The 13483-nt window shown below is 40.8% G+C and overlaps 1 protein-coding gene across 3 annotated transcripts in view; it reads right to left on the reverse strand.

Moving 5' to 3' along the window:
- Positions 1-13483, reverse strand: part of abhd12 (abhydrolase domain containing 12, lysophospholipase) — a 142806-nt gene that overhangs the window by 20967 nt on the left and 108356 nt on the right. For all 3 annotated transcript variants that reach the window (XM_078556651.1, XM_078556652.1, XM_078556650.1), the window contains one exon: positions 10574-10653. In XM_078556651.1, the coding sequence (XP_078412777.1) occupies positions 10574-10653 (80 nt within the window). The remainder of the gene's footprint in view (positions 1-10573; positions 10654-13483) is intronic.

The following is a 13483-nucleotide window of genomic DNA, read 5'->3' on the forward strand; positions in this document are numbered from 1 at the left end:
CCAAATTAAGGACTGATTATTGGGCTTTCCAATGAGTTAAGACATTAAATATTAGAATCCCATGAAATAATATGGTAGAGGTACGGTTATAGTGGGTCTCCAACAATTACAACCATTTGCATTTACATAGGACCGGCTAACATAATAAAACATCCCAAGATGCTGCACAGGAGCATTACCAGGTAAAATTTGACATATGGTTACATAAGGAGATATTAGGACTGGTGACCAAAAGCTTGGTTAAAGAGGAGGGTCTTAAAAGGAGGGGAGGTAGATAGGTGGAAACATTTAGGAAAACAATTCTAATCAATCTCTCTGACACCATTACAAGCAAACCAGAAACTAAATTATAGAAGCATTGTGCTTCCTTTTCATTTTCATTGAACACTTTTGATTATTAGTTAGATAGGAAAAAGAGCTGCATAACTTAAGTCAAAAACCATCCAATCGAGTAACAAGGAATGTGTGTGCTTTCTAATTGGCATGGGGAGGTGGTGCCCCATGAGATAGACATGTTGGGTGGACAGAAGCATGAGGGCAGGGTGACTGAATGTGGGACGTCAGCCTTGAACCCTTCTGGAACGCATTCAACTAGATTTGGAAACCCTTTGTAGGGGTTGTCGAAGGAGCACTCATTACTCTGGAAGGCTGCGAGGACAGAAGCAGATCACAGCTGACAGATGACAACAAAATAAGAAGAAAACCAAGAGCAATCTGGGAGTTTGAAAAGGAAAGGGCAGGGAGACGAAACCTTAAAATAAGAGACAGTCATTTTTATTTGCAAGCCCGTCTTGAACCCACAAATCATACTTCCTGTGGGGAATTATTAGTCCAACGCACACTCTAGCTCCTGCAAGGGATTGGAATCAGGATTTGTGTGTGTGGCGACCAAATAATCTACCTGCACTAGTAAAAATGGGGCCTCTTGTACACATCCATGAAAAATAATTTGTCCCTTTAACAGCATCACACGCTTGCAAAGCGTCTGTAATGCTTACCTGATTGGCTTGAATATCATACTCATACAATAGCCAACAAATCATTCAAGAGAATGTAATATTTGAGGTGAAGTGCCCCAAACAGATAGGAAAGCTTAAGCAGCCAGAGGGTAGGGAAACTGCCAATGAGGAATGAGCAAATGGGGAAAAGGCCTATCAAAAGTCAATAACAAATTTTTTAAAAACTAACCTCCAGGAGAAAGGGAACCAATGAAATTGCTCAAAATATTTTTGGAAATGCTTCTGTCATCTTGCTTTCTCAATGTCCTGAGGATATTGTACTATACTCCAACAGAATGAACATTCAATAATTTACAATGCAACTATTAACTGTTCTCCTAGAACACTCTTCTGTGTATGAGCAATCTCTGCAACAACATGCCAATAGGCCTAAGTGTTGTCTGGCTTGAATAGAGGCCCAACAAGGTGAAAAGATGCCCGAAAGCACAAACATCACTAGTGAACCCCAGTCCAGAATGCACCATATGACTGAACTACAACATCTGGAATGCAGCTTGTACTCATATTACTTGGGGAATGCTTATGAACAGGGAATTGCAGCAAACTATAAACTGTTTGTCCTGCTGATAATCAAAACAGAATTCTGAAGCTTTACAAGAAAAAGCTAATTTCCTCTTGCATAGTTTTCTGATTAAAAACCCTCCAGGAAAGAAAGTCTTTTGCACAGCTAAAATTGCACTGCCAAGCAGGAACCCCTTATTGTCCTGTTGGCACGCAACCCAATATGATAGAACATTGGCTAGCAGGATTTTCTGGAACAATGGGAAAGAATCCCAAAATCCCTCTCCCTGTGCCCTTGTGAATCAAGTTAACAAGCCACACTGGTAAGTCAATAAGTGTAAAAATAATAGGGTAGTAATAGTGGGGTTTCAACTTCCCCAACATTAACTGGGTTAGTCATGGTGTGATAGGTTTAGAGGGAGCGGAATTCTTAAAATGCATCCAGGAGAGCTTTTTAAGCCAGTACGTAGAAGGACCTACAAGAAAGGGAGCGTTCCTGGATTTAATTTTAGGGAATGAAGCCGGGTAAGAGACAGAGGTATCAGCGGGGGAACATTTTGCAGATGGTGATCCTAACTCCATTAGATTCAAGGTTGTTATGGAAAAGGACAAGGATGGGCCAGAAATCAGAGTTCTAAAGTGGGGGAAGGCCAATTTTAATAAGATCAGATATGATTTGGCCAGAGTGGACTGGGAGCAGCTACTTTTAGGTAAATCTGCGTCAGAGCATTGGGACTCATTCAAGAAGGAAACAGGGAGAGTACAGGGCCAGCATATTCCAGTAAAGATAAAGGATGGGACCAACAAATCCAGGGAACCCTGGATGTCGAGGGATATACCTGATTGGATAAAGAGAAAAAGGGAGGCTTATGGCAGATACCAAGGACTCAAAACAGCGGAAGCACTAGAGGAGTATAGAATGTGTAAAGGGGAACTTAAAAAGGAAATTAGGAGAGCAAAAAGGGAGCATGAAAAAACATTGGCCAGTAAAATAAAGGAAAATCCAAAGTTATTTTACAAGTACATTAAGAGTAAGAGGATAACTAGGGAAAGAGTAGGGCCCATAAGGACCATAGTGGTAATTTGCGTTTGGAGCCGGAAGATGTAGGTAGGGTTCTAAATGAATACTTTGTGTCGGTGTTCACAAGTGAGAGGGATGATGTGGTTATGGAAATCAGGCAGAAGAACTGTGATATAGTTAAAGAAATTAGCATAGAAGGGGTGGAGCTTCTAAGTGGTCTGGCGGACTTAAACATAGATAAATCTCTAGGCACGGATGAAATGTATCCCAGGCTGTTGAGTGAGGCAAGGGAGGAGATAGCAGGGGCACTGGCAATAATTTTCAATACCTCTCTGGCCACAGGAGAGGTGCCAGAGGACTGGAGGACATACAATGTGGTACCGTTATTCAAGAAGAGAGGAAGGGTAAACCATGGAACTACAGGCCAGTCAGTCTAACCTCAGTGGTGGGGAAACTATTGGAAGCAATTCTGAGGGACAGAATTAATCTACACTTGGAGAGGCAGGAATTAATCAAGGACAGTCAGCATGGTTTTGTTAAGGGGAGGTCTTGCCTGACCAACTTGATTGAATTTTTCGAAAATGTGACCAGGTGTGTAGATGAGGGCAATGCATTTGACATAGTCTACTTGGATTTCAGTAGGGCTTTTGATAAGGTCTCGCATGGGAGACTGATAATGAAGGTAAGAGCCCATGGGATCCAAGGCAATTTGGTAAAATGGATCCAGAGTTGGCTGAGTGGCAGGAAGCAGAGGGTGATAGCCGAGGGGTGTTTTTATGACTGGATGCCCGTGTCCAGTGGGGTTCCACAGGGAATGGTGTTGGGTCCCTTGTTGTTTGTGGTATATATATATAAACAATTTAGGCTTGAATGTAGGAGGGTTGATCAGTAAGTTCGCGGACGACACGAAAATTGGTGGCGTGGTAAATAGTGAGGAGGATAGCCTTAGATTACAGGAGGATATAGATGGGCTGATCAGTGGCAAATGGAATTTAATCCGGATAAGTGTGTGGTGATGCACTTGGGCAGGACAAACAAGACACGGGAATACACAATAAATGGTAGGACCCTGGTCAGAGGGGCCTTGGTGTGCATATTCCACTGGTCCCTTAAGGTAGCGGGACAGGTAGATAAGGTGGTTAAGAAGGCATATGGGGTACTTGCCTTTATTAGCCGAGGCATAGAATATAAGAGCAGGGAGGTTATGCTGGAACTGTAGAAAATGCTGGTTAGGCCACAGCTAGTGTATTGTGTGCAGTTCTGGAATCCGCATTATAGGAAAGATGTGTTTGCACGAGAGACAGTGCAGAGGAGATTTACTAGGATGTTGCCTGGGCTGGAGAGTTTTAGTTATGAGGAGAGACTGGATAGACTGGGGTTATTTTCTCTGGAACAGAGGAGATTGAGGGGGAGCATGACTGAGGTGTATAAAATTATGAGGGGCATAGATAGGGTAGACAGGAAGGAATTTTTCCCCTTGGTGGAGGGATCAATAACCAGGGGGCATAGATATAAGGCAAGCGGAAGGAGGTTTAGAGGGGACGTGAGGAAGAATTTTTTCACCCAGAGGGTGGTGGGAATCTGGAATTCACTGCCTGAAGGGGTGGTATGGACAGAAACCCTCATAACATTTAAGAAGTATTTGGATGTGCACTTGCAATGCCATGGCATACAAGGCTGTGGGCCTAGTGCTGGAAAATGGGATTAGAATAGTTAGGTACTTGTTTGACTAGCACAGACTCGATGGGCCAAAGGGCCTTTTTCTGATGGGCCAAAAGGCCTTTTTCTGTGCTGTAAACCTCTATGACTCAATCATTAATAGTGCCCTGCTGAGTGGTGTATAATCCGGCCTTGCACAGGTACTGGATTCCTGGCACTGCCACAGAAGGCTCCATTCTAATCCTTCAGCACCAACGGTTGCCTCTTGGAGCAGCTCCATCCCAAAAAATTCTGCTTAGCTTCCTCTCAAACGCATAGTTATTACTTGGTCAATTAATGACTAATGAGCATGGGTTGCACTCAGGAGGATAGGCAACAACAGCTTGGAACTTCTCACCAGCATATGCTGAATAGGAATATATTCAAAAAGGGAGTGTGCAATGGCAGTGAATGGGAATACACCATACCCCACCGGTATAGCTTCGCTAGCTGCAAGTGTTAAGTTCAGCAGCAGAAATTTCTTGCCTCTCTTTAACCCAATAAAACTTGGGTACGTGAGTAGGTGGTTTAACTGGCATCCAGGGCAAAATCATCTAGCTGCTTTAGGAGCATTCTAGATACTTAACTATAATAGAAGTCGTTTGGAAAACTGGGGCGACGTGGGTGGGGTGGGGGTGGGGGGTGCGCTTCACTGAATATTTTGACGAGTTATCAACATTTACTTTAATAGCTACCTGGAGGGAAACTACAATAAACCTTTAAATCTTATGGAGGTCCAGCAAATTATATTTTAAAATTCTCCCATCCTTGATGGGTTATACTTCCTGGCTCAGAATGCAGGTGTGGGGAGTCATGTTAGACATCACCCAGGCCATCTGTGAGCAGCACCATATAGGCCATTCAGATCTTCATCGATCAATTTGATCACGGCTTTGATATATATGTTGCAACTCCATTTATCTCCCTTAGCTCCATATTTCTTTATAATCTTACCTAACAAAAATCTAGCAAAATCTTAAAAGTTTAACTGACCTAGTTTTTTTGGGCCAGTGAATTCCAGATTTCAACTGTACCTTTAGTGTGAAAATTTGCTTCCTGATTTTTCTCCTAAATGGCCTGAGGCACATGTTAAGATTCTGTCCCCTCGCTCTCAATTCCCCCAGAGGAACTAGTTTTTCAGTATCTACCCCAATGAATTACCCCTCAATCTTCTAATCTCAAGGAATACAGATTAATTCAATCAGACCTCAGAATTTAACCTTCGAAACCCCAGTAACATTCTGGTATGGTAAATCTGCACTGTAGCCACTCCAAAGCAAATATATCCTTCCTGATACGGTGATCTGGACCAATGGGGCAGCTGTTTTTTCTAGTTACCATGGAAACATTCCTCACTTTATTGAATTATCTACAAATTATTCCATGATTGGTGGGCCAGATCAATCACAATCGTGCACTGCATCAACCAGTTGATAATTCCACTTAACACTGTTTAATTGAAATTTATAGAAATTAGGTAGCAATTAAAGAGGTTAATCCTAAATTACATCCAAATTAAAAGTATAAACACTGATGTTAATCTGCCTTGATTGAAACTATGGGAAGTTTTATTTGTGCTTACATTTTGTCATAACTTAAATTAAATCCAAATGAATGCAGTACTTGATTGTAGAACTACGTAGAAATACAACACACAAAAAAGGCCGTGTTGAGGTTCACCTTCCATGCGAGCAGAAGCCGTAATCAATCCCACGTGCCTACTCAGTTTCAATATCCCTTTATTCATTTTTCCTTCAACCATCTAACTTATTCTTAAATGTTTACATAGTTTCTGCTTCAATCACTAATATTCCACATGAACATTCCACAGTTTCACCAGCTATGTAAAAAATACTTCTGCTCTCTGTCCAAAATCTCTCATGTCAATGTCCATTCACTCTGTGCCCCTGAACCACTGAAAACAGGCTGAGTCTACACATTCCGACCCGTTCCCTCAAAATTTTAAACACCTCCATCAAATTGCCCCATAATCCCATCTCTTTTCTCATTTCTTCATATCAGGGAGGACTCTAGGGAGTCTGCACTGTGCCTTCTCCATTGCCTCAACATCCTTTCCATAACGTGAAGCCCAAAACTGCACAGTACTCCAACTGAGGTTTTACAAAGATTTTATACATTAAGACTTGACTTATACAATCTATACCTTTGTCATTTTTATGGCTTTATTCACTTGAGTTGCAGCTTTGAATGCCTTGCCCACTTGAATCTCAGCATGGTTAGAGAAATGCAAACCACTCCTGGAACTGCACCCTCATTGCACCTGTCCAATCTCAATAATATGCCCTCTGAAGTAAAAAGTCAATATTTTGTTCTAAAACTCATGCAAACTTGATTCTTTATTCTCATTGATAAGGGAAGAGAAAAAATCTAGCACAGTACCAAATAACCCCTTTTCATAGGGCAGACCGAAATCCAGTCAGTGTTGTTACCAAGACATGAGATTGCTTTAAAAAGACTAATTTTCACTCCATATCTACTGCAATAAAATCAGCCATTTCACAATGTGAAAGCAGAAAGGGATGCAGGATTTACTGAGATGTATTCAATTTCAAAGCAATTTACCAGTACATTCTAAACTAATCTCAGGCACAATAGTGTTGTGGTTATGTTACTGGAATAGTTTTCCAGAGGCCTGGACTATAAACCACAAGATCCCAACTGAACACTAATGTTCTTTAAATGAAGGAAATCTGCCATCTTTACCCAGTCTGGCATGTATGCAACTCTAGTTCCACACCATGGTTGACTCTTAATTGCCCTATCAAGTCGGCCAGCAATTCACTCCAAAAGTTGAAGAAAAGCCCACCTTCTCAGCACATTAAGAAGTGGGGAATAAATGTCAGCCTTGCCAGTGATGCCCACACCCCAAAAATGAATTTAAACAAAAACATGACCCTCCTTTGTGCACGCATGTGCGATAGGGAAGGCAGTAATTTCACTACCAGGGTTGCCTTAGGAATATTACTGCTGGTATGTACAACAGAATTGTACGATCCCCAGGTCCAAGTCACCTACCAGGCTCCCATTGGTCAGAACAGGTTTAAAAAAACTGAAAGTGACATCAATTTTCCACAAATATATCTGGTAAGGACTTTGTAATTGAACGATACAAGAGGTCACAGGTTCAATTTCCAGAGTGGGGCAAGCCAGTTTTTCTGATCTGTGGGATGGTGGCCATTGGTTTCAATGGACATGCAGGTGGAATGCCAAACCACTTTGGCTCCTCCTGGATATAAGGCAACATTAGGCATGGTTCTCACTGGGACAACCCCATCCTTGTAAAACTCTCTAGCACTTCTTCGTCCTTGCTTACAGATGTGCAAAGTACCGCTGATTACATCTATAGAGCCATACGCTAGCAGGAGTCAACACCTGGGAGAAAATGGAAAGATAAAATCTCCTCTAAAAAGATGCAATTAAAAGGAAAGCAGTGCACAGAATTGCTGCACAGTTTTAGGTGATTAAAGGGAGATACCTGAATAATTTTTTGCTGTCCCTCAGCTTCATTTTGCTGTGTTGCCTTAGAATGGGTGAGTTGGAAGCCATTTCATAATGCTAATTTTGTTCAGGGCTCATGCTCCTGTGGCAACTGGTAGTTCTTCCTTACAGACAATATTCCCATGACCAGCCTTACAACATTAGGATGTCACATTTTCACACAAGATTTTCGTCAAATGACTGCTTCAGCAACCATTCAGTTCATCTTGCCTATGCTGGAAATTTGAAAGAACTATCCAATTAGTCTCGTCCCCCAGCTCCTTCCCCACAACCCTCAAATTTTTCCTTTTCAAGTATACATCTGCGCTTAGTCAATTTTTGTTCCAATGCTGCCACTGCCCTATTAATTTTGCTAATGTGCCTGTTATGTTGTACTTTATCAAAAGCCATTTGAAATCCCATATACACAACACCAACACATTATCCTCAACAACCCTCAGTTGTTGTTGCTTCATTAAAAAAGTCAGTTAGTCAAATGTGATTTGCCTTTAATAAAACCATGCTGACTTTCATTTTTTCAACTGTCAATTAATTTTGCCCCAGAATAATGTCTCAAAATTACCCCACCCACCAATATTAGGCTGACTGGGCTGTAATTGCTGGGTTTTTCACTCTTCTCTAGTGAAGACTGAAGCTAAGTACTCACTTTAGCACCTCAACCAAGCCCATTGCCCTCACGTGATGATCTTTTCAGACCCCAACCTGCTTTTGACTATCCTCTTACTATTTGTGTGTTTCTAAAAGACTTGTGTTCCCTTTTGTGTTAGCCATTGAACTATTCCTGTAATTTCTCTTTGACCTTCTAATCCCTCAAGATCTCCTCTGTATTTAGTTTAGTTCTCCACTATATTGTGAACCTTCTATCTGTCATAAGCCTCCTTTTCCTATATTTCTATATCCTTAGCCATTCAAGGAACTCTAGCTTTGGATGCCAATCGTTACCCCCGCGTTGGAATATGTCTATTCTGTACCCAAGCTATGTCTTTGTAAGTCTTCCATTGTTTAATTACCGTTTTGCCTATGGAGTTTTCATTCCAATCCACCTGGGCAAGATTTCTTTCAACTCACTGAAATTTGCTCTCCTCCAGTTAAATATTTTTGTGCTGGATTGTTTTTTGTTCTTTTCCGTAACTATTTAAACTGATGACTATGATCACTGTTCCCCAAATGATTCCCCACTGAAACATGCTCCATTTTCCTCACTTCATTTTCCATAACTAGATCTAAGTTCTTTGTTGGGAATACGCTGATTAAGCAAGGTCTCTTGCACACGTTTCACAAGGTCCTACCCCTCTTAGCCCATACACTTATTATTTCAGGCTATATGAAGATAATTGAAGTCCCCCATTATCACTATAATTCTTGTGTTTTCAATAGTTTGCTCCTCTATCTCCTTCCCACTATTTGTTAAACTGTCGAGTACACCCAGTAGCATAATAACTTCTGTATCATCCTTAATTCTAATCAGATTCTTTAACCCCTCAACATCATCCCAGTGCAACAATATTCTATCAATACTGCCACAACCCCTCTGATTTTTCCTTACTTATTTTTTCCCCAAATACCTCAGCCAAGAATATTAACTTTCCAATCCTCCCCTTTTTTTGAGCTGAGTCTCTCTTATTGCCACCATATCATAGCTCCATTTGGCAACTTGTGCCTGAAGCTCACCAATCTTATTTACACACCACATGCTTTCGCACACATGAACTCCAAATCCATCTTGACTGCCTTGTATTGCCCCTGTCTGATCCCTCCTGTTCATATGTTATTCTTTACTCTGGTACCATTTGTCTCTCCCAGTGCTCTGTGCACCTTGTTTCTCTTCTCTAGCGTTTCACCATGGTGTCCATCCCCTGCCAAACCCACCTCCATGGCACTAGTTAACCATCCCTCAAGGACATTGGTTTAAGCTCTGTTGAACAGCAATTCATCTATCTGTGGCATTAGATGCAATATTCTGGGAAAGGCCTAACCAATGATTTAGAACAGTTTAGCAGAAATTCCTTGCATATATACTCAACACCTCTATAAAGTCAAGGATCCTATTGGCAATTTTAGCAGCTTAATCAATGTCCCTTTATTAACCAACGCAGCATTGCTTCTGAAGAAAAGTAACAAAAAATGTGACTGACAAAGACCAGTGAGTCTTTGGGATTAAACAGCAATTTTGGTAGAAAACATTTCCTTAAGGCAATAGTGTGATCAAGAGGCACAAGTGACTGGATACACACAAATGTAATCCAGTTTTGTCTATAGTGGCACTGTATTCAAAATGTGAAGCCAACACATTGATTCTTTATTCCATAATCATGGATGTCCATTGCTCAGAACACGGTATTTGTCGCCTTGTAAGTCTGTCCTCATAAGCAGCCCCAATTTCCTTTGCCCAACCACTGGCTACTGTGCCTTTAGAATCCTAGCCCTAAGTTCTGGAATTCCTTCCCTGAATCCCTTTCTCTTTGAATATCCTTAGTCACCTGTCATTAAATCTTATGTGTCTGAGATGCCAAATTTTGTCTGGTAATGTTACTATGGAATGTTTTACTATATTCAAGGTACAATATAAATGTATATTGCTATTGTTGAGTGTTGTGAACAGGTATAACTGAATTTAGGCCACAATGTCACCTGTAAACCTATATGTTAGTGCCAAACAATCCGTGGAACTTTCAATATATATTGGTCTTCATTCAAGAGGTATGATAGGTCTTAATTTGATGAGCAGTCATTCATTCTGATGATGGCAGAGAGAATCATGCTCTTCTTTGCAGTGCACAGTATAGGACATTACTTAAAATAACAGACCACTTACCAGTGAAAAAGGGTGGCTTTTGGCTTCCTCCCGAATGTTCGTGAAAGGAGATTCCAGAATTAGGGCATCTGGAGGGGTCTCTAAGGATGAAAGCAATCATATGTAACAAAATTAAAAGATTAGCATTTTATAATCTTGCTGCAATAAATTTGCAAGTTAAATAACATTAATTGGCTGCACATTTCTCTAGTCTCCCTGTGTAACTAACATCTTCAGCAATAGCAGAGTTCAGTTTTGCTGGTGTTGTACATTGCAGGATGGGTGACTTGTTAAGTGACTGTTTATCAAGAGCTAGAGGGCTCTTTTATTGCGCGTCATATGACGAGCTGGCTTCACAACCCCCCTGCTGCCATTATACCATCCAGATATATTATAGCATTTGAAATGCTTTGCACTTCCCATGCTCCCCCTCAAACCCTGCCCAACGAACATGTAGAAATAGGTACAGTCATTCAGTCCCTCCAATCTGTTCTGCCATTCAATTAAATTATGGCTGCTCTGTATCTTAAATCCATTTACCCACCTTTGCCCTTATCCAACAAAAATCTATCAATCCCTGTCTTGAAAATTTGAACAGGCCCAGCAACCAGTTTTTTGGGGCAGCGAGTTCAACATTTCCATTACCTTTCGTGAGAATAACAGTTTCCTGATTTCGTTCCTAACTGGCATAGTTTTAATTTTCAGACTATGTCCCTTTGCTAAATTCCCTATCACAGGACATAGTTTATCCACCACTTTAAAGACCTCAAATTAGGTAGCTCCTCACACTTTTCTGAACTTGAGAACATAAATCAAGCATATGCAACCTGTCTGTGTAATTTAATTATTTGACAAGTCCTGGTATCGTTCTGTACCCCTTCCAAGGTCAAAATATCTTTGCTAAGGTTCAGTGCCTAAAACGGAAATTTGTTCAGCAGATATAGTCAGTAGTCTGACTGAGGTTATCTGCAACGGAAGTATCACTTCCTCACATTTGAATTCTAAACCCCTCGAAATAAAAGCCAAATTCTAGTTGCCTTTTTGATTGTTTTTTGTACCTGTGCACACATTTTTATAATTTGTGTATGTGGACACTTAAATTTTTGGTACTTTTCCAGTAACATAATACGCTCAAGAGTAAAAAGCTCCGAAGTTGTTGCTGGTCCCCAAATTACTGAAGTTGAAGTTGAAGTGTAGCTGAATACTGGCATATGACACTGCAGCTTGGGAAGTCGGATTGGGGTGGGGAGGAGAAGGTAGCCAGAAAAGACTAAGTAGCTTTGCTGAATTATATTTTGCATTGACTCATCATAACCAGTCAGTCCACAAAGCAAATCATGAAAATACAAAGTGTAGAGTTCATCAAGCCTATTCCCTCCAATGTAGTAGGTACAAGTTGCATTGTCACAGCCTTCTCTTATTTAAATCTCCTGAAAGTGCTGACTAAACTCAAATCTCCCAGGAAAGCAAAATTGTGAACTTTATACCAAGCCTTGAATAATGTGCTTCATATTGAACTATAAATTAATCTTTCATCTCTGTTTGAATTTATTATAGAACCTCCAATCTCATTTCTAGCCAGACAATTATCCAACTATTTTAAGGGAGTGTAATGTTTTATCACTAACCAACTTTGATGGAAGCTCATTTCACACAATCCTCCGCCTTGCATTATACACCCTGGCTGTTAGCATATAAATCAACCACTGAAGCCTCCAAAAATCATTTCAAAAACGGAGGTCGACTTACGTGCCAAGTATAAAATGTGAACTGCCAGTGTGGGTGGATGCCATTTTGAAATGTGAAGGAAAAACATAATGCCAGTAATTCATATTAATGTGGTGTGGTTTATTGAATAAGTTAGTTGTACAAAGATACCTTCAACCACAATGAAAGAGTTTTAAAGCCCATCAAATTCATTGTCTTCAGCATCCTATGCAAAGAGTTCACTGATTTCATTGAGTGACTTTGGCTTTAGCATCACTGCAAGGATCACATCTGGATCAGATGCGTTGCTTTCATTTTCAGAATCGTCCCTCCATAAATCATTTTCCTTTTCTTCTGTTAAATTGGATAAACTGCATTTTTTTGAATGACCTGATGACAGCTTGTGCACCAGCGAGTAACCCATCTGCTCGCAGGAGATGGGTTATCATTTAAATATCTTAATATGGCTGTGCCTTTACTTTAACAATGATTCTATTTTGAACCACAGTCAATGGGGTTTCCCTGGCCTCAGGAAACCTGGCAGGTGGAAAGCAGTGAGGAAGGCTAAATCCGTGAATATTGTGTCTTTGTAACACTGCTAGTGGGCTAGTAGAGGGATAGAGGTAATAGGGAAGGGAAAGGGAGGTGGTGAGGAGGAGCAGGATGGGGAAGTTGTCCAGTAAACTAAAGAATGCTTTATGGGAGGAGGGTGAGGGGAGATGTGCTTGTAGGAGGTGTCTAGGTTAAAGTAATCAAAACAAAGCTCTGTGGGAGTGTTGTCAGGTGAGTCTGTGCGCTCCTATCATTTAACTGACGGTCACTTCAGGGGTGGGGAAATGTGCTCAGGCAAGGTACAAGTGTTCTGATTGGCAAGACTGAACTTGCCTGGTTCTGTTCTTATTTATCAAGTTGCCTTATCTATCAGAGAATTACCTAAAGTGGCTTCCCTTCCTGTAATTGATGAGATTTACTAGAATGGTACCTGGGATAAGGCACTTTATTTATTTATGGAGAAGGTTGTTCTCCTTAGAGCAGAGGTGGCTATTTGGAGATTTAATATAGATGTTCAAAATTATGAGGGTGTTTGATAAAGTAAGTACGGAGAACGAGCTTCCACTTGCAGAAGGGTGAGCAACCAGAGGACATATATTTAAGATAATTATCAAAATGTCGTGAGGGTAGTGGGGGGAAATTTTCTTACACACCAAGTAATGATGATTTGGA

Source organism: Cetorhinus maximus, chromosome 14, assembly GCF_964194155.1.
Source record: "Cetorhinus maximus chromosome 14, sCetMax3.hap1.1, whole genome shotgun sequence".
Classification (NCBI taxonomy): domain Eukaryota; kingdom Metazoa; phylum Chordata; class Chondrichthyes; order Lamniformes; family Cetorhinidae; genus Cetorhinus; species Cetorhinus maximus.